Source organism: Phyllopteryx taeniolatus, chromosome 14 (assembly GCF_024500385.1).
Source record: "Phyllopteryx taeniolatus isolate TA_2022b chromosome 14, UOR_Ptae_1.2, whole genome shotgun sequence".
NCBI classification, from domain to species: Eukaryota; Metazoa; Chordata; class Actinopteri; order Syngnathiformes; family Syngnathidae; genus Phyllopteryx; species Phyllopteryx taeniolatus.
In genome coordinates this window covers 3,770,688-3,792,732 of record NC_084515.1, presented here as the reverse complement: position 1 = coordinate 3,792,732, position 22,045 = coordinate 3,770,688, and the positions used below count along the sequence as shown (strand labels likewise).

The window sequence follows — 22,045 nt, the reverse complement described above, 5'->3', positions numbered from 1 at the left end:
ACAAATTGCTCATTCATTATTCAGTAAACTTTCTCATTTTCTCTTGTGCATTCATAATTGCTCTTTAACCAAGAAAACATATATTTTATCCTAATACTTGATTATTATAGAATTGTGAGTAGAATACTCGACTGCAGCACTACTGGATGAATTTGTTTGACTTGTGACAGGTCTGTTTCACGTCACTTCAGAAATAAAGTGCGAAAAAGTAAGTCATAGCACAGCATTTTCATAGAATAACTGAAAACCTACTATCAATCGGTTTTGAAGGGGCAATAAACTAAGCCCCCCACCTTGACGATCGGCTTTGAAGGTGGAAACATTTTGATCACCACTTATAAAAGTACCATGCACTTGTTTATCAAATGTTGTTGAAATTGATTTTATATAGTCACTGATGGTGTAGTGGTACACTTTGGTGCGGGCAGAGTGGGTTCAGTTCCCACTCATTGTAAATACGTTCTACATTGTTTTCAGTCTTTGTACATTTTCAGCAATTATCTTCTTACAAGTAAAATCTATTTAAAAACACATTTCTGAATTCACTTAACAGGGTTCATTTGTTTTCCTATGAGAGTGTAAATTTCAAAGCAGTAACATCCATTCAGATAAATCCGCTTTTCACCTTTGTTTAATTCTTACTTGACATGGACAAAGGACGAGGAGAACAATACAGCACTGAACACACCTTGTGCGTGACAATAAGGTTTTACTTCCTGGTACGGAGCACAAGTGGTCAGAGTAGCTGTGTGAGAGCAGAAGGAACACTTTCCCACGTCTGATTTCACACTTTTTTGTCCAACTTCTTCTTCATCATGTTGCTGTTGCTGATCCTGTTTGCTGTGTCTTTGCGCTCATGTGCTGCACAAATATCAAGTGAGTACATTGAATTCAGTTCAAACCCTTATTTAAATCACTTCTAATAATGTTGAAACACAACAACATAGCAAATATTAATAACGACTGTAACATTCAAAAGCAAAATAGTTTTTGATCATATTTTTGGAATGGTACATGGTAACAATTGCGTTGAGTTAAAGTATATGTTGTCAGGTTTCCCCAAAACTGGGGAATTTCAGTCATTAAACAAAACAAAACATGCCTTGAGAGGAAAGTTTGTTGTTCCACCTGTTGAAAGATGATTCAAACAAAATGCTTTTGTTTAAGTATTAGTGGTAAAATATTCAATATTGAAATGGTTTTATATGGAATCTGATTTGATGCATTTAATACCAGTGGCCTCTTCGACTGCCATTACACGCGCAGCCGGACCACTGACAACCACAACGTATCCTACAACAACAGGCAAGTACATGGTAACAATTGCGTTGAGTTTCAGTGTCTGTTGTCGAGTTTTCCAAAACCTGGGAGATTTCAGTAAAAAAAAATTACTACCCAACATTTGTACGTTGAGAGCATAGTTTGTTGTTCCACCTGTTGAAAGATGTTTCAAACAAAAGCAGTTTTCAACGGTAAAATATTTAATAATGAAATGATTTTACATTTCATCTCATCTTATGCATTTAATACCAGCAGCCTCTTCTTCTGCCATTACACATGAAGCCAGTCCGACGACAACCACAACGAATCCTACAACGCCAGGCAAGTACATGGTAACAATTGCGTTGAGTTTCAGTGTCTGTTGTCGAGTTTTCCAAAACCTGGGAGATTTCAGTGAAAAAAAATACCATTCAACATTTGTATGTTGGGAGCAAAGTTTGTTGTTCTACCTGTTGAAAGATGTTTCAAACAAAAGCAGTTTTCAACGGTAAAATATTTAATAATGAAATGATTTTACATTTCATCTCATCTTATGCATTTAATACCAGCAGCCTCTTCTTCTGCCATTACACATGAAGCCAGTCCGACGACAACCACAACGAATCCTACAACGCCAGGCAAGTACATGGTAACAATTGCGTTGAGTTTCAGTGGCTGTTGTCGAGTTTTCCAAAACCTGGGAAATTTCAGTAAAAAAAAAATACTACCCAACATTTGTATGTTGAGAGCATAGTTTGTTGTTCCACCTGTTGAAAGATGTTTCAAACAAAAGCAGTTTTCAACGGTAAAATATGTAATAATGAAATGATTTTACATTTCATCTCATCTTATGCATTTAATACCAGCAGCCTCTTCTTCTGCCATTACACATGAAGCCAGTCCGACGACAACCACAACGTATCCTCCAATAACAGGCAAGTACATGGTAACAATTGCGTTGAGTTTCAGTGTCTGTTGTCGAGTTTTCCAAAACCTGGGAGATTTCAGTAAAAAAAAATACTACCCAACATTTGTACGTTGAGAGCATAGTTTGTTGTTCCACCTGTTGAAAGATGTTTCAAACAAAAGCTGTTTTCAACGGTAAAATATTTAATAATGAAATGATTTTACATTTCATCTCATCTTATGCATTTAATACCAGCAGCCTCTTCTTCTGCCATTACACATGAAGCCAGTCCGACGACAACCACAACGAATCCTACAACGCCAGGCAAGTACATGGTAACAATTGCGTTGAGTTTCAGTGTCTGTTGTCGAGTTTTCCAAAACCTGGGAGATTTCAGTAAAAAAAAATACTACCCAACATTTGTATGTTGAGAGCATAGTTTGTTGTTCCACCTGTTGAAAGATGTTTCAAACAAAAGCAGTTTTCAACGGTAAAATATTTAATAATGAAATGATTTTACATTTCATCTCATCTTATGCATTTAATACCAGCAGCCTCTTCTTCTGCCATTACACATGAAGCCAGTCCGACGACAACCACAACGAATCCTACAACGCCAGGCAAGTACATGGTAACAATTGCGTTGAGTTTCAGTGTCTGTTGTCGAGTTTTCCAAAACCTGGGAGATTTCAGTGAAAAAAAATACCATTCAACATTTGTATGTTGGGAGCAAAGTTTGTTGTTCTACCTGTTGAAAGATGTTTCAAACAAAAGCAGTTTTCAACGGTAAAATATTTAATAATGAAATGATTTTACATTTCATCTCATCTTATGCATTTAATACCAGCAGCCTCTTCTTCTGCCATTACACATGAAGCCAGTCCGACGACAACCACAACGTATCCTCCAATAACAGGCAAGTACATGGTAACAATTGCGTTGAGTTTCAGTGTCTGTTGTCGAGTTTTCCAAAACCTGGGAGATTTCAGTAAAAAAAAAATACTATCCAACATTTGTACGTTGAGAGCATAGTTTGTTGTTCCACCTGTTGAATGATGTTTCAAACAAAAGCTGTTTTTAATGCTAAAATATGCATCCATCAATCCATTTTCTTTCGCTTATCCGAGGTCAGGTGACAGGGGCAGTAGCTTTAGCAGGACCGCCACGACTGCTCTCTCCCCGGCACTCGCATTTGCATTCACATTCACACCAACGGGCAATTTAGAGTTCAATTAACCCACCACGCATGTTTTTGGGATGTGGGAGGAAACCGGAGTGTCCGGAGAAAACCCACACAGGCACAGGGAGAACATGCAAACTCCACACAGGCGGGGCCGGGGATTGAACCCAGGTCCTCAGAACTGTGAGGCTGACGCTCTAACCAGTCGGCCACCGTGCCGCCCCAAATATAATTAGATTATTGTTAAGGTGACTTCAGGAAAGCAGTACAATTCATCAAAAAATACTCTCAATTTAGCAGGAAATCATACTAAACTTTAGGTATGTTCAAATTCCACAAACATAGAGCACATGTAATACATCACACACAATGAAATTGCATCAAATGTTCAAACTGTGCATAATGTTACAGTGGATTGAACTTTAATCAGACATTTGTTAAGTAGTAGAGTTCAATTATATTTAACTTTGCAGTACATTTCACTTGCATTTAATCCTTAAAATGTATTTGTTTTTAAACATGTATTTGAGTATGTAATGGTCAAACAGTGCATTATGTTACTCACAGTGGCTTTCAATATTAAATATACTTTTTAGGAAGGTGAATATGAAATGGACATCTTTTTTTTCCATTTTTACAAAAATTTACTATCATGTTTATCTCTTTTTCCTTTTGTTGTTGTTAACATTTAACAATCATATCTCATTTTCTTAATAATCCGGAGTACTGTGAGAAAGAACTATGGTATAAATTTGAAATTTATATCTTCTATACAGAAGTACATAATTACAAATTGTCCTTAATTTAGTTTATCCATACTATTTGGTCTGTTGTTTCGATATGATAAGTACCGGTATGTAAAAGTGCAACATGTATAACCTGTTCATTCTTTCAAATAATAAACAATATATGTACCGATATATACTTTTTTTTAGGAATAAAACCTCTGCCTCATTTATGCTTTTATTACTCTATTCTAATTTTGGTAATGAGGTAGTACTTGGAAAATTATGTAAGTGGTTTTTGAGGTGGTGGTGTAAAAAGTGTGAGAAACAGTTGACTAGAGAAAAGAAATCACATTCACATCAATCTGTGTAGGCTAGTTTTTTTTTCTGTAGTTGGTGAGTTGCATTTTATTTGAAAGTAATTTATGGTCATTATAAAATTGCATTTACAATTAAACTCAATTTGTATTTTAACTACAAGAAATGTAAAATGGAAATACATCTTATTAGTTGCATTGAACCAATAATTTATTTTTAAAGATAAATGACTTAAAATGAATTAAATTAATAGGCAACTCAATGCAACAAATAAAACCACTTATTTTAATAATAGAATAATTTACGCTCATTTTTTATTTAATTTACGTATATTTATATTTCTCTTTCATCATAATGAAGTTATTTTAGAAAAAGAATAAGTAAAATAGTTACATTTTTTTGTTTGATATACAAGAAATTATTTACTGAGATAAATGAATATAACATTTTGAAAAACAGCTAAATTAATGCAACAAATATGACAGGCCTCTTGATAATGTAAATTCTATGGTGACTCCTTTGAGGCCCTCTGTGGGCCTCAAAAGCTTCAATTCACCATGTAAACGCGCCCCAAATGGATTTGTTTTCTTGTGCGAGAAACGTGTGAGAAAGTAGCTGTGACAAACGCTGTTTGAGCAGGTTTGAATTCCTTTACTTCACCACCTATCTCTGTGAGGTGCTGGCGCTTTGATGGTTCAGGGCCACGCTTTAGATGCACATTCCTGCCATGTTGCATGGAAACTGTTGATAATGAATTCTCAAGTAGAAAGTGATAAGACTTTGTACATGATAATGGAGTGTGTCCGAGGGATGTTTTGTCCATTTGTTCTTGTTGTAGTTCATCTCAAAGGTGTTGGATGGTTCTTGAGGTAGTTGTAGTTCACTCAAACCGAAACTCATCCAACCATTATTTTATGAAAAAGGAGAAGGGCCATCACGAAGCTGTGCCCTCAAAGTTGGAAGCACAGAACTGTCATACATGTCATAAATCTCAGAGTCGGGGAAATAAGGGGTCAAAACAGAAATGTTATGGGCCAAATTAAGAGGCAACCGTTTTCTTTCTGTCGTTGCATCCATCCATCCATTTTCTGACCCGCTTCTCATCACGAGGGTCGCGGGCGTGCTGGAGCCTATCTCAGCTGTCATCGGGCAGGAGGCGGGGTACACCCTGAACTGGTTGGCAGCCAATCGCAGGGCACATACAAACAAACAACCATTCGCACTCACATTAACACCTATGGCCAATTTAGAGTTGTCAATTAACCTCGCATGCATGTTTTTGGGATGTGGGAGGAAACCGGAGTGCCCGGAGAAAACCCACACAGGCACGGGGAGAACATGCAAACTCCACACAGGCGAGCCCGGTTTTGAACCCGGGTCCTCAGAAGTGTGAGGCAGACATGCTCACCAGTCGCCTACCGTGCCACCAAAAGAAGATCTACTGATAAAAAAGAAAAATAGCAGCCATGCAAACAGCGGACCTGACAAGAGCTTGTGACAGAGCCAGTTTAGTTTATTTATGTAACACACTTACAATGTCTGCCCGATGACAGCTGGGATAGGCTCCAGCACGCCCGCGACCCTAGTGAGGAGAAGCGGCTCAGAAAATGGATGGATGGATGGACTTACAATGTCCACAGTCGCACACAGTGCTGCATGGTTATAAAATAAAAATAAAAAATAAATCTACAGTGAACCCTCGTTTATTGCGGGAGTTAGGTTCCAGGACTCTGTGCGATAAGCGAATTTCCGCAAAGTAGAGACACCATATTGATTGAATTTAATGTGTATTTTGACATTTTAAAACCCTCTCTATCATATTATTCATTGATAATAATAATCATATCATAGGATATCACATTATTGCACACTACTTAGCAATAACAATTCGAATTAAATAAAAAAAAATAAAGATGGGCACTGTATTGTAAATAATGTCCATATATATAACTTAAAAACCCTGCGAAGTCGTGAATCCCAGATAGTCAAACCGTGAAGTAGCGAGGGTTCACCGTATATATAATGTACACATGCCATTCATATACAAATAAACATAATTCTATCAAGAAGAAAATAAAAAGAGTACCACAACAAAACACTTCGAAATCAAAAAAGAAATATACTATAAATAAATAAAATTCAAAAAATAAAAACACTATGAAATATAAACTTCAACTAAAAAGTCATTGGCAGTTTTGCACTAGGCCACTTGGCTATGGACTACAGAAGAAATTATATTTCTAATCATATCACTATTTACAGTTACAATTGCCCTACAGTACATGAGAATAGGCACTCTGTGTTTTGACAAAATCCCAAATCCCTTCACATTTTCTGTTGGGCCGAACCTGCAGACCCATCAGAAAAAAAGATACTTATGCCTTGAGAGGAAAGTTTGTTGTTCCACCTGTTGAAAGATGATTCAAACAAAATGCTTTTGTTTAAGTATTAGTGGTAAAATATTCAATATTGAAATGGTTTTATATGGAATCTGATTTGATGCATCTGTGGCCTCTTCGACTGCCATTACACACGCAGCCGGACCACTGACAACCACAACGTATCCTCCAACAACAGGCAAGTACATGGTAACAATTGCGTTGAGTTTCAGTGTCTGTTGTCGAGTTTTCCAAAACCTGGGAGATTTCAGTGAAAAAAAATGCCATTCAACATTTGTATGTTGGGAGCAAAGTTTGTTGTTCTACCTGTTGAAAGATGCTTTAAACAAAAGCAGTTTTCAACGGTAAAATATTTAATAATGAAATGATTTTACATATCATCTTATGCATTTAATTCCAACAGCCTCTTCTTCTGCCATTACACATGAAGCCAGTCCGACGACAACCACAACGTATCCTCCAATAACAGGCAAGTACATGGTAACAATTGCGTTGAGTTTCAGTGTCTGTTGTCGAGTTTTCCAAAACCTGGGAGATTTCAGTGAAAAAAAAATACTACCCAACATTTGTACATTGAGAGCAAAGTTTGTTGTTCCACCTGTTGAAAGATGATTCAAACAAAATGCTTTTGTTTAAGTATTAGTGGTAAAATATTTAATATTGAAATGGTTTTATATGGAATCTGATTTGATGCATTTAATACCAGTGGCCTCTTCGACTGCCATTACACGCGCAGCCGGACCACTGACAACCACAACGTATCCTACAACAACAGGCAAGAAAGATGTTTCAAACAAAAGCTGTTTTCAACGGTAAAATATTTAATAATGAAATGATTTTACATTTCATCTCATCTTATGCATTTAATACCAGCAGCCTCTTCTTCTGCCATTACACATGAAGCCAGTCCGACGACAACCACAACGAATCCTACAACGCCAGGCAAGTACATGGTAACAATTGCGTTGAGTTTCAGTGTCTGTTGTCGAGTTTTCCAAAACCTGGGAGATTTCAGTGAAAAAAAATACCATTCAACATTTGTATGTAGGGAGCATAGTTTGTTGTTCCACCTGTTGAATGATGTTTCAAACAAAAGCTGTTTTCAACGGTAAAATATTTAATAATGAAATGATTTTACATTTCATCTCATCTTATGCATTTAATACCAGCAGCCTCTTCTTCTGCCATTACACATGAAGCCAGTCCGACGACAACCACAACGAATCCTACAACGCCAGGCAAGTACATGGTAACAATTGCGTTGAGTTTCAGTGTCTGTTGTCGAGTTTTCCAAAACCTGGGAGATTTCAGTAAAAAAAAAATACTATCCAACATTTGTACGTTGAGAGCATAGTTTGTTGTTCCACCTGTTGAAAGATGTTTCAAACAAAAGCAGTTTTCAACGGTAAAATATGTAATAATGAAATGATTTTACATTTCATCTCATCTTATGCATTTAATACCAGCAGCCTCTTCTTCTGCCATTACACATGAAGCCAGTCCGACGACAACCACAACGAATCCTACAACGCCAGGCAAGTACATGGTAACAATTGCGTTGAGTTTCAGTGTCTGTTGTCGAGTTTTCCAAAACCTGGGAGATTTCAGTAAAAAAAAAATACTATCCAACATTTGTACGTTGAGAGCATAGTTTGTTGTTCCACCTGTTGAAAGATGTTTCAAACAAAAGCAGTTTTCAACGGTAAAATATGTAATAATGAAATGATTTTACATTTCATCTCATCTTATGCATTTAATACCAGCAGCCTCTTCTTCTGCCATTACACATGAAGCCAGTCCGACGACAACCACAACGAATCCTACAACGCCAGGCAAGTACATGGTAACAATTGCGTTGAGTTTCAGTGTCTGTTGTCGAGTTTTCCAAAACCTGGGAGATTTCAGTAAAAAAAAAATACTATCCAACATTTGTACGTTGAGAGCATAGTTTGTTGTTCCACCTGTTGAATGATGTTTCAAACAAAAGCTGTTTTTAATGCTAAAATATGCATCCATCAATCCATTTTCTTTCGCTTATCCGAGGTCAGGTGACAGGGGCAGTAGCTTTAGCAGGACCGCCACGACTGCTCTCTCCCCGGCACTCGCATTTGCATTCACATTCACACCAACGGGCAATTTAGAGTTCAATTAACCCACCACGCATGTTTTTGGGATGTGGGAGGAAACCGGAGTGTCCGGAGAAAACCCACACAGGCACAGGGAGAACATGCAAACTCCACACAGGCGGGGCCGGGGATTGAACCCAGGTCCTCAGAACTGTGAGGCTGACGCTCTAACCAGTCGGCCACCGTGCCGCCCCAAATATAATTAGATTATTGTTATTATTGTCGTGGATGTTCTTAAGGTGACTTCAGGAAAGCAGTACAATTCATCAAAAAATACTCTCAATTTAGCAGGAAATCATACTAAACTTTAGGTATGTTCAAATTCCACAAACATAGAGCACATGTAATACATCACACACAATGAAATTGCATCAAATGTTCAAACTGTGCATAATGTTACAGTGGATTGAACTTTAATCAGACATTTGTTAAGTAGTAGAGTTCAATTATATTTAACTTTGCAGTACATTTCACTTGCATTTAATCCTTAAAATGTATTTGTTTTTAAACATGTATTTGAGTATGTAATGGTCAAACAGTGCATTATGTTACTCACAGTGGCTTTCAATATTAAATATACTTTTTAGGAAGGTGAATATGAAATGGACAACATCATTTTTTTCCATTTTTACAAAAATGTACTATCATGTTTATCTCTTTTTCCTTTTGTTGTAGTTAACATTTAACAATCATATCTCATTTTCTTAATAGTCCGGAGTACTGTGAGAGAGAACTATGGTATACATTTGAAATGTATATCTTCTATACAGAAGTACATACAATATATTACAAATTGTCCTAAATTTAGTTTATCCATACTATTTGGTCTGTTGTTTCGATATGATAAGTACCGGTATGTAAAAGTGCAACATGTATAACCTGTTCATTCTTTCAAATAATAAACAATATATGTACCGATATATACTTTTTTTTAGGAATAAAACCTCTGCCTCATTTATGCTTTTATTACTCTATTCTAATTTTGGTAATGAGGTAGTACTTGGAAAATTATGTAAGTGGTTTTTGAGGTGGTGGTGTAAAAAGTGTGAGAAACAGTTGACTAGAGAAAAGAAATCACATTCACATCAATCTGTGTAGGCTAGTTTTTTTTTCTGTAGTTGGTGAGTTGCATTTTATTTGAAAGTAATTTATGGTCATTATAAAATTGCATTTACAATTAAACTCAATTTGTATTTTAACTACAAGAAATGTAAAATGGAAATACATCTTATTAGTTGCATTGAACCAATAATTTATTTTTAAAGATAAATGACTTAAAATGAATTAAATTAATAGGCAACTCAATGCAACAAATAAAACCACTTATTTTAATAATAGAATAATTTACGCTCATTTTTTATTTAATTTACGTATATTTATATTTCTCTTTCATCATAATGAAGTTATTTTAGAAAAAGAATAAGTAAAATAGTTACATTTTTTTGTTTGATATACAATAAATTATTTACTGAGATAAATGAATATAACATTTTGAAAAACAGCTAAATTAATGCAACAAATATGACAGGCCTCTTGATAATGTAAATTCTATGGTGACTCCTTTGAGGCCCTCTGTGGGCCTCAAAAGCTTCAATTCACCATGTAAACGCGCCCCAAATGGATTTGTTTTCTTGTGCGAGAAACGTGTGAGAAAGTAGCTGTGACAAACGCTGTTTGAGCAGGTTTGAATCCCTTTACTTCACCACCTATCTCTGTGAGGTGCTGGCGCTTTGATGGTTCAGGGCCACGCTCTAGATGCACATTCCTGCCATGTTGCATGGAAACTGTTGATAATGAATTCTCAAGTAGAAAGTGATAAGACTTTGTACATGATAATGGAGTGTGTCCGAGGGATGTTTTGTCCATTTGTTCTTGTTGTAGTTCATCTCAAAGGTGTTGGATGGTTCTTGAGGTAGTTGTAGTTCTCTCAAACCGAAACTCATCCAACCATTATTTTATGAAAAAGGAGAAGGGCCATCACGAAGCTGTGCCCTCAAAGTTGGAAGCACAGAACTGTCATACATGTCATAAATCTCAGAGTCGGGGAAATAGGGGGTCAAAACAGAAATGTTATGGGCCAAATTAAGAGGCAACCGTTTTCTTTCTGTCGTTGCATCCATCCATCCATTTTCTGACCCGCTTCTCATCACGAGGGTCGCGGGCGTGCTGGAGCCTATCTCAGCTGTCATCGGGCAGGAGGCGGGGTACACCCTGAACTGGTTGCCAGCCAATCGCAGGGCACATACAAACAAACAACCATTCGCACTCACATTAACACCTATGGCCAATTTAGAGTTGTCAATTAACCTCGCATGCATGTTTTTGGGATGTGGGAGGAAACCGGAGTGCCCGGAGAAAACCCACACAGGCACGGGGAGAACATGCAAACTCCACACAGGCGAGCCCGGTTTTGAACCCGGGTCCTCAGAAGTGTGAGGCAGACATGCTCACCAGTCGCCTACCGTGCCACCGAAAGAAGATCGACTGATAAAAAAGAAAAATAGCAGCCATGCAAACAGCGGACCTGACAAGAGCTTGTGACAGAGCCAGTTTAGTTTATTTATGTAACACACTTACAATGTCCACAGTCGCACACAGTGCTGCATGGTTATAAAATAAAAATAAAAAATAAATCTACAGTGAACCCTCGTTTATTGCGGGAGTTAGGTTCCAGGACTCTGTGCGATAAGCGAATTTCCGCAAAGTAGAGACACCATATTGATTGAATTTAATGTGTATTTTGACATTTTAAAACCCTCTCTATCATATTATTCATTGATAATAATAATCATATCATAGGATATCACATTATTGCACACTACTTAGCAATAACAATTCGAATTAAATAAAAAAAAATAAAGATGGGCACTGTATTGTAAATAATGTCCATATATATAACTTAAAAACCCCGCGAAGTCGTGAATCCCAGATAGTCAAACCGTGAAGTAGCGAGGGTTCACCGTATATATAATGTACACATGCCATTCATATACAAATAAACATAATTCTATCAAGAAGAAAATAAAAAGAGTACCACAACAAAACACTTCGAAATCCAAAAAGAAATATACTATAAATAAATAAAATTCAAAAAATAAAAACACTATGAAATATAAACTTCAACTAAAAAGTCATTGGCAGTTTTGCACTAGGCCACTTGGCTATGGACTACAGAAGAAATTATATTTCTAATCATATCACTATTTACAGTTACAATTGCCCTACAGTACATGAGAATAGGCACTCTGTGTTTTGACAAAATCCCAAATCCCTTCACATTTTCTGTTGGGCCGAACCTGCAGACCCATCAGAAAAAAAGATACTTATGCCTTGAGAGGAAAGTTTGTTGTTCCACCTGTTGAAAGATGATTCAAACAAAATGCTTTTGTTTAAGTATTAGTGGTAAAATATTCAATATTGAAATGGTTTTATATGGAATCTGATTTGATGCATCTGTGGCCTCTTCGACTGCCATTACACACGCAGCCGGACCACTGACAACCACAACGTATCCTCCAATAACAGGCAAGTACATGGTAACAATTGCGTTGAGTTTCAGTGTCTGTTGTCGAGTTTTCCAAAACCTGGGAGATTTCAGTAAAAAAAAAAATACTACCCAACATTTGTACGTTGAGAGCATAGTTTGTTGTTCCACCTGTTGAATGATGTTTCAAACAAAAGCTGTTTTCAACAGTAAAATATTTAATAATGAAATGATTTTACATTTCATCTCATCTTATGCATTTAATACCAGCAGCCTCTTCTTCTGCCATTACACATGAAGCCAGTCCGACGACAACCACAACGAATCCTACAACGCCAGGCAAGTACATGGTAACAATTGCGTTGAGTTTCAGTGTCTGTTGTCGAGTTTTCCAAAACCTGGGAGATTTCAGTAAAAAAAAAATACTATCCAACATTTGTACGTTGAGAGCATAGTTTGTTGTTCCACCTGTTGAAAGATGTTTCAAACAAAAGCTGTTTTCAACGGTAAAATATTTAATAATGAAATGATTTTACATTTCATCTCATCTTATGCATTTAATACCAGCAGCCTCTTCTTCTGCCATTACACATGAAGCCAGTCCGACGACAACCACAACGTATCCTCCAATAACAGGCAAGTACATGGTAACAATTGCGTTGAGTTTCAGTGTCTGTTGTCGAGTTTTCCAAAACCTGGGAGATTTCAGTAAAAAAAAAAATACTACCCAACATTTGTACGTTGAGAGCATAGTTTGTTGTTCCACCTGTTGAATGATGTTTCAAACAAAAGCTGTTTTCAACAGTAAAATATTTAATAATGAAATGATTTTACATCTCATCGTATGCATTTAATTCCAACAGCCTCTTCTTCTGCCATTACACATGAAGCCAGTCCGACGACAACCACAACGTATCCTCCAATAACAGGCAAGTACATGGTAACAATTGCGTTGAGTTTCAGTGTCTGTTGTCGAGTTTTCCAAAACCTGGGAGATTTCAGTAAAAAAAAAATACTATCCAACATTTGTACGTTGAGAGCATAGTTTGTTGTTCCACCTGTTGAATGATGTTTCAAACAAAAGCTGTTTTTAATGCTAAAATATGCATCCATCAATCCATTTTCTTTCGCTTATCCGAGGTCAGGTGACAGGGGCAGTAGCTTTAGCAGGACCGCCACGACTGCTCTCTCCCCGGCACTCGCATTTGCATTCACATTCACACCAACGGGCAATTTAGAGTTCAATTAACCCACCACGCATGTTTTTGGGATGTGGGAGGAAACCGGAGTGTCCGGAGAAAACCCACACAGGCACAGGGAGAACATGCAAACTCCACACAGGCGGGGCCGGGGATTGAACCCAGGTCCTCAGAACTGTGAGGCTGACGCTCTAACCAGTCGGCCACCGTGCCGCCCCAAATATAATTAGATTATTGTTAAGGTGACTTCAGGAAAGCAGTACAATTCATCAAAAAATACTCTCAATTTAGCAGGAAATCATACTAAACTTTAGGTATGTTCAAATTCCACAAACATAGAGCACATGTAATACATCACACACAATGAAATTGCATCAAATGTTCAAACTGTGCATAATGTTACAGTGGATTGAACTTTAATCAGACATTTGTTAAGTTGTAGAGTTCAATTATATTTAACTTTGCAGTACATTTCACTTGCATTTAATCCTTAAAATGTATTTGTTTTTAAACATGTATTTGAGTATGTAATGGTCAAACAGTGCATTATGTTACTCACAGTGGCTTTCAATATTAAATATACTTTTTAGGAAGGTGAATATGAAATGGACAACATCATTTTTTTCCATTTTTACAAAAATGTACTATCATGTTTATCTCTTTTTCCTTTTGTTGTAGTTAACATTTAACAATCATATCTCATTTTCTTAATAGTCCGGAGTACTGTGAGAGAGAACTATGGTATACATTTGAAATGTATATCTTCTATACAGAAGTACATACAATATATTACAAATTGTCCTAAATTTAGTTTATCCATACTATTTGGTCTGTTGTTTCGATATGATAAGTACCGGTATGTAAAAGTGCAACATGTATAACCTGTTCATTCTTTCAAATAATAAACAATATATGTACCGATATATACTTTTTTTTAGGAATAAAACCTCTGCCTCATTTATGCTTTTATTACTCTATTCTAATTTTGGTAATGAGGTAGTACTTGGAAAATTATGTAAGTGGTTTTTGAGGTGGTGGTGTAAAAAGTGTGAGAAACAGTTGACTAGAGAAAAGAAATCACATTCACATCAATCTGTGTAGGCTAGTTTTTTTTTCTGTAGTTGGTGAGTTGCATTTTATTTGAAAGTAATTTATGGTCATTATAAAATTGCATTTACAATTAAACTCAATTTGTATTTTAACTACAAGAAATGTAAAATGGAAATACATCTTATTAGTTGCATTGAACCAATAATTTATTTTTAAAGATAAATGACTTAAAATGAATTAAATTAATAGGCAACTCAATGCAACAAATAAAACCACTTATTTTAATAATAGAATAATTTACGCTCATTTTTTATTTAATTTACGTATATTTATATTTCTCTTTCATCATAATGAAGTTATTTTAGAAAAAGAATAAGTAAAATAGTTACATTTTTTTGTTTGATATACAATAAATTATTTACTGAGATAAATGAATATAACATTTTGAAAAACAGCTAAATTAATGCAACAAATATGACAGGCCTCTTGATAATGTAAATTCTATGGTGACTCCTTTGAGGCCCTCTGTGGGCCTCAAAAGCTTCAATTCACCATGTAAACGCGCCCCAAATGGATTTGTTTTCTTGTGCGAGAAACGTGTGAGAAAGTAGCTGTGACAAACGCTGTTTGAGCAGGTTTGAATTCCTTTACTTCACCACCTATCTCTGTGAGGTGCTGGCGCTTTGATGGTTCAGGGCCACGCTTTAGATGCACATTCCTGCCATGTTGCATGGAAACTGTTGATAATGAATTCTCAAGTAGAAAGTGATAAGACTTTGTACATGATAATGGAGTGTGTCCGAGGGATGTTTTGTCCATTTGTTCTTGTTGTAGTTCATCTCAAAGGTGTTGGATGGTTCTTGAGGTAGTTGTAGTTCTCTCAAACCGAAACTCATCCAACCATTATTTTATGAAAAAGGAGAAGGGCCATCACGAAGCTGTGCCCTCAAAGTTGGAAGCACAGAACTGTCATACATGTCATAAATCTCAGAGTCGGGGAAACAAGGGGTCAAAACAGAAATGTTATGGGCCAAATTAAGAGGCAACCGTTTTATTTCTGTCGTTGCATCCATCCATCCATTTTCTGACCCGCTTCTCATCACGAGGGTCGCGGGCGTGCTGGAGCCTATCTCAGCTGTCATCGGGCAGGAGGCGGGGTACACCCTGAACTGGTTGGCAGCCAATCGCAGGGCACATACAAACAAACAACCATTCGCACTCACATTAACACCTATGGCCAATTTAGAGTTGTCAATTAACCTCGCATGCATGTTTTTGGGATGTGGGAGGAAACCGGAGTGCCCGGAGAAAACCCACACAGGCACGGGGAGAACATGCAAACTCCACACAGGCGAGCCCGGTTTTGAACCCGGGTCCTCAGAAGTGTGAGGCAGACATGCTCACCAGTCGCCTACCGTGCCACCGAAAGAAGATCTACTGATAAAAAAAGAAAAATAGCAGCCATGCAAACAGCGGACCTGACAAGAGCTTGTGACAGAGCCAGTTTAGTTTATTTATGTAACACACTTACAATGTCTGCCCGATGACAGCTGGGATAGGCTCCAGCACGCCCGCGACCCTAGTGAGGAGAAGCGGCTCAGAAAATGGATGGATGGATGGACTTACAATGTCCACAGTCGCACACAGTGCTGCATGGTTATAAAATAAAAATAAAAAATAAATCTACAGTGAACCCTCGTTTATTGCGGGAGTTAGGTTCCAGGACTCTGTGCGATAAGCGAATTTCCGCAAAGTAGAGACACCATATTGATTGAATTTAATGTGTATTTTGACATTTTAAAACCCTCTCTATCATATTATTCATTGATAATAATAATCATATCATAGGATATCACATTATTGCACACTACTTAGCAATAACAATTCGAATTAAATAAAAAAAAATAAAGATGGGCACTGTATTGTAAATAATGTCCATATATATAACTTAAAAACCCCGCGAAGTCGTGAATCCCAGATAGTCAAACCGTGAAGTAGCGAGGGTTCACCGTATATATAATGTACACATGCCATTCATATACAAATAAACATAATTCTATCAAGAAGAAAATAAAAAGAGTACCACAACAAAACACTTCGAAATCAAAAAAGAAATATACTATAAATAAATAAAATTCAAAAAATAAAAACACTATGAAATATAAACTTCAACTAAAAAGTCATTGGCAGTTTTGCACTAGGCCACTTGGCTATGGACTACAGAAGAAATTATATTTCTAATCATATCACTATTTACAGTTACAATTGCCCTACAGTACATGAGAATAGGCACTCTGTGTTTTGACAAAATCCCAAATCCCTTCACATTTTCTGTTGGGCCGAACCTGCAGACCCATCAGAAAAAAAGATACTTATGCCTTGAGAGGAAAGTTTGTTGTTCCACCTGTTGAAAGATGATTCAAACAAAATGCTTTTGTTTAAGTATTAGTGGTAAAATATTCAATATTGAAATGGTTTTATATGGAATCTGATTTGATGCATCAGTGGCCTCTTCGACTGCCATTACACACGCAGCCGGACCACTGACAACCACAACGTATCCTCCAACAACAGGCAAGTACATGGTAACAATTGCGTTGAGTTTCAGTGTCTGTTGTCGAGTTTTCCAAAACCTGGGAGATTTCAGTGAAAAAAAATGCCATTCAACATTTGTATGTTGGGAGCAAAGTTTGTTGTTCTACCTGTTGAAAGATGCTTTAAACAAAAGCAGTTTTCAACGGTAAAATATTTAATAATGAAATGATTTTACATCTCATCTTATGCATTTAATTCCAACAGCCTCTTCTTCTGCCATTACACATGAAGCCAGTCCGACGACAACCACAACGTATCCTCCAATAACAGGCAAGTACATGGTAACAATTGTGTTGAGTTTCAGTGTCTGTTGTCGAGTTTTCCAAAACCTGGGAGATTTCAGTAAAAAAAAAATACTACCCAACATTTGTACATTGAGAGCAAAGTTTGTTGTTCCACCTGTTGAAAGATGATTCAAACAAAATGCTTTTGTTTAAGTATTAGTGGTAAAATATTCAATATTGAAATGGTTTTATATGGAATCTGATTTGATGCATTTAATACCAGTGGCCTCTTCGACTGCCATTACACACGCAGCCGGACCACTGACAACCACAACGTATCCTACAACAACAGGCAAGTACATCGTAACAATTGCGTTGAGTTTCAGTGTCTGTTGTCGAGTTTTCCAAAACCTGGGAGATTTCAGTAAAAAAAAATTACTACCCAACATTTGTACGTTGAGAGCATAGTTTGTTGTTCCACCTGTTGAATGATGTTTCAAACAAAAGCAGTTTTTAATGGTAAAATATGCATCCATCCATCCATTTTCTTCTGCTTATCCGAGGTCAGGTCGCGGGGGCAGTAGCTTTAGCAGGACCGCCACGACTTCTCTCTCCCCGGCCACTTCATTCAGTTCTTCCCCGGGGATCCCGAGGAGTTCCCAGGCCAGCCAGGAGACATAGTCTTTCCTGCGTGTCATGGGTCATCCCCTGGGTCTCTTCCCGGTGGGACATGCTCGGAACACCTCACCAGGGAGGGGTGCAGGAGGCATCCTAATCAGATGCCCAAGCCACCTCATCTGACTCCTCTCAATGCGAAGGAGCAGCGGCTCTAATCTGAGCTCCTCCCGGATAACCGAGCTTTTCACCCTATCTCTAAGGGAGAGCCTGGACACCATGCGGAGGAAACTCATTTCAACCGCTTGTATCCGGGATCTTGTTCTTTCGTTCATGACCCACAGCTCATGACCATAGGTGAGGGTAGGAACGTAGATTGACCGGTAAATTGAAAATTTTGCCTTTCAGTTTAGCTCCTTCTTCACCACAACGGACCGATACAAAGTCCGCATCACTGCAGACGCTGCACTGATCCGCCTGTCGATCTCGTGTTCCATTCTTCCTTCACTCTTGAACAAGACCCCAAGATACTTGAACTCCTCCACTTGGGGAAGGATCTCATTCCCGACCCGGAGAGGGCACGCCACCCTTTTCCGAGGCCTTTTCTGGGACCTTCGCACCGAGGTGGTTAAAAAGCTCCTCGGTGACCTCAACCCCAGAGATAGGAGAGCCCGGCTCAGAGACCCCAGACTCTGCTTCCTCATGGCGTGTCGGTGGAATTGAGGAGGTTTTCGAAGTATTCTCCCCACCGACTCACAACGTCCCGGGTCGAGGTCAGCTGCGCCCCATCCCCACTATACACAGTGTTGATGGTGCACTGCTTTCCCCTCCCGAGACGTCGAATGGTAGACCAGAATTTCCTCAAAGCGCCTGGAAGTCGTTCTCCACGGCCTCAACAAATTCCTCCCATGCCCGAGTTTTTGCCTCAGTGACCACCAAAGCTGCATTCCGCTTGGCCAGCCAGTACCCATCAGCTGCCTCAGAAGTCCCACAAGCCAAGAAGGCCTCATAGGACTCCTTTTTCAGTTTGATGGCATCCCTCACCACTGGTGCCCACCAAGGGGTTCGGGGATTGCCGCCATGACAGGCACCAACTACCTTACGGCCACAGCTCCGGTCGGCCGCCTCGGCAATGGAGGCGCGAAACATGGTCCACTCGTACTCAATGTACCCCGCCTCCCCCAGGACTTGGGTGAAGTTCTGCCAGAGGTGGGAGTTGAAACTCCTTCTGATAGGGGATTCTGCCAGATGCTCCCAGTAGACCCTCACGATATGTTTGGGCCTGCCAGGTCGGACCGGCATCTTCCCCCACCATCGGTGCCAACAGACCACCAGGTGGTGATCAGTTGACAGCGCCGCCCCTCTCTACACTCGAGTGTCCAAGACATGCGGCCGCAAGTCCGATGACACGACCACAAAGTCGATCATCGAACTACTACCTAGGGTGTCCTGGTGCCAAGTGTACGTGTGGACACCCTTATGCTTGAACGTGGTGTTTGTTAAGGACAATCTGTGATGAGCACAGAAGTCCAATAACCGAACACCGCTCAGGTACTGCTCGGGAGACCATTCCTCCCAATCACGCCCTTCCAGGTCTCATTGTCATTGCCCACATGAACATTGAATTCCCCCAGCAGAACGATGGAGTCCCCAACGGGAGTGCTCTCCTGCATCCGCTCCATGGACTCCAAAAAGGGTGGGTACTCTGAACTGCTGTTTGGTGCATAGGCACAAACAACAGTCAGGACCACTCCCCTAACCCGGAGGCGGAGGTAGGCTACACTCTCATCCACCGGGGGGAACACCAATGTACAGGCACCGAGCCAGGGGACAATAAGTATACCCACACCTGTTTGGCGCTTCTCACCATGGGCAACTCCAGAGTAGAAGAGAGTCCAACCCCTCTCGAGTGGACTGGTACCAGAGCCCAAGCCGTGTGTGGAGGCGAGGCCGACTATATCTAGTCGGAACATCTCGACCTCGCACACCAGCTCGGGCTCCTTCCCTGCCAGAGAGGTGACGTGTAAAATATTTAATAATGAAATGGTTTTATATGTCATCTGATTTGATGCATTTAATACTAATGTCCTCTTCTACTGCCATTACACGTGAAGCCAGACTGACGACAACCCCAGGGGCCTTCATCTCTTCTGTGACATTTACAGCGTCTCCCAAAAAGCCAAGCAAGTTCATTTTTCTGTTTACAACTTCCATACAAGCACTTGTTTGAATTCTCCTAAAATTGTGAAAGATTTGTAAACATTTTTCCGCAGATGTGGCCATTATTGAAGTGAGAGTTCTGTCCCAAATTGAGTTAAGTAACAATACACTGCAACCAGTTTTGGACAAGGTAACTTGAAACTTTCACCATACGTCGCAATAACTCAATTGTGTACTGGCATGAGACCTCAACATACTAATAAAATACTGTACAATTATTCATGTGTTTCAGCTCAAAGAACTCATCCAGGAGGAATCGAATGGGACGATCATTATAACAGCAAAGAAGATTACAAGGGTTTAGAATGTGGAGGCAATTAGAGATTAGATGTAAACTTCATTTAAAAAAAATATATATTAATCTAAATACCAAATATAATTACCCATCCATCCATTTTCTGAACCGCTTCTCCTCACTAGGGTCGTGGGCGTGCTGGAGCCTATCCCAGCTATCATCGGGCAGGAGGCAGGGTACACCCTGAACTGGTTGCCAGCCAATCGCAGGGCACATAGAAACAACCAAATTCGCACTCACATTCACACCTACGGGCAATTTAGAGTCCCCAATTAATGCATGCTTTTGGGATGTGGGAGGAAACCGGAGTGCCCGGAGAAAACCCACGCAGGCACGGAGAGAACATGCAAACTCCACACAGGTGGGACCGGGGATTGAACCCCGCTCCTCAGAAATGTGAGGCTGACGCTCTAACCAGTCGGCCACCGTGTTCTCGCAATGCCTGTGTGGGTTTTCTCCGGGCACTCCGGTTTCCTCCCACATCCCAAAAATATGCATGAATTGGAGACTCTAAATTGCCCGTAGGCATGACTGTGAGTGCGAATGATTGTTTGTTCCTATGTGCCCTGCAACATTTGTGTCCATAGAACTTGCATAATGTTACAGTGGATTGAACTTTAATCAGACATTTGTTAAGTAGTAGAGTTCAATTATATTTAACTTTGCAGTACATTTCACTTGCATTTAATCCTTAAAATGTATTTGTTTTTAAACATGTATTATGTAATGGTCAAACAGTGCATTATGTTACTCACAGTGGCTTTCAATATTAAATATACTTTTTAGGAAGGTGAATATGAAATGGACATCTTTTTTTTCCATTTTTACAAAAATTTACTATCATGTTTATCTCTTTTTCCTTTTGTTGTTGTTAACATTTAACAATCATATCTCATTTTCTTAATAATCCGGAGTACTGTGAGAGAGAACTATGGTATACATTTGAAATGTATATCTTCTATACAGAAGTACATAATTACAAATTGTCCTTAATTTAGTTTATCCATACTATTTGGTCTGTTGTTTCGATATGATAAGTACCGGTATGTAAAAGTGCAACATGTATAACCTGTTCATTCTTTCAAATAATAAACAATATATGTACCGATATATACTTTTTTTTAGGAATAAAACCTCTGCCTCATTTATGCTTTTATTACTCTATTCTAATTTTGGTAATGAGGTAGTACTTGGAAAATTATGTAAGTGGTTTTTGAGGTGGTGGTGTAAAAAGTGTGAGAAACAGTTGACTAGAGAAAAGAAATCACATTCACATTAATCTGTGTAGGCTAGTTTTTTTTTCTGTAGTTGGTGAGTTGCATTTTATTTGAAAGTAATTTACGGTCATTATAAAATTGCATTTACAATTAAACTCAATTTGTATTTTAACTACAAGAAATGTAAAATGGAAATACATCTTATTAGTTGCATTGAACCAATAATTTATT

The 22,045-nt window shown here is 38.6% G+C and overlaps 1 protein-coding gene across 21 annotated transcripts; it reads left to right on the top strand.

Moving 5' to 3' along the window:
* Positions 1 to 701: 701 nt before the first annotated feature.
* Positions 702 to 21,697, top strand: LOC133489157 (mucin-2-like). 21 transcript variants are annotated; one of them, XR_009791833.1, is made up of 17 exons: positions 702 to 876; positions 1,237 to 1,305; positions 1,534 to 1,602; positions 1,830 to 1,898; positions 2,127 to 2,195; positions 3,018 to 3,083; positions 6,899 to 6,967; positions 7,193 to 7,258; positions 7,496 to 7,564; positions 12,970 to 13,035; positions 13,263 to 13,328; positions 17,448 to 17,513; positions 17,751 to 17,819; positions 20,197 to 20,265; positions 20,356 to 20,395; positions 20,535 to 20,632; positions 20,723 to 21,697. XR_009791833.1 is itself a non-coding variant. In XM_061797948.1 (17 exons), exons 1-16 carry the CDS (start codon positions 816 to 818, stop codon positions 20,604 to 20,606), a joined length of 1,092 nt encoding a protein of 363 aa, XP_061653932.1. In that variant the 5' UTR covers positions 702 to 815; the 3' UTR covers positions 20,607 to 20,632; positions 20,723 to 21,697. The 21 variants fall into 21 exon arrangements, 17 of the variants coding, with proteins under 17 accessions (XP_061653932.1, XP_061653936.1, XP_061653933.1 ...); XM_061797948.1 differs by having other exon boundaries at positions 20,356 to 20,432; XM_061797952.1 differs by having other exon boundaries at positions 1,537 to 1,602; positions 1,833 to 1,898; positions 20,356 to 20,432; positions 20,535 to 21,697.
* Positions 21,698 to 22,045: the final 348 nt, after the last annotated feature.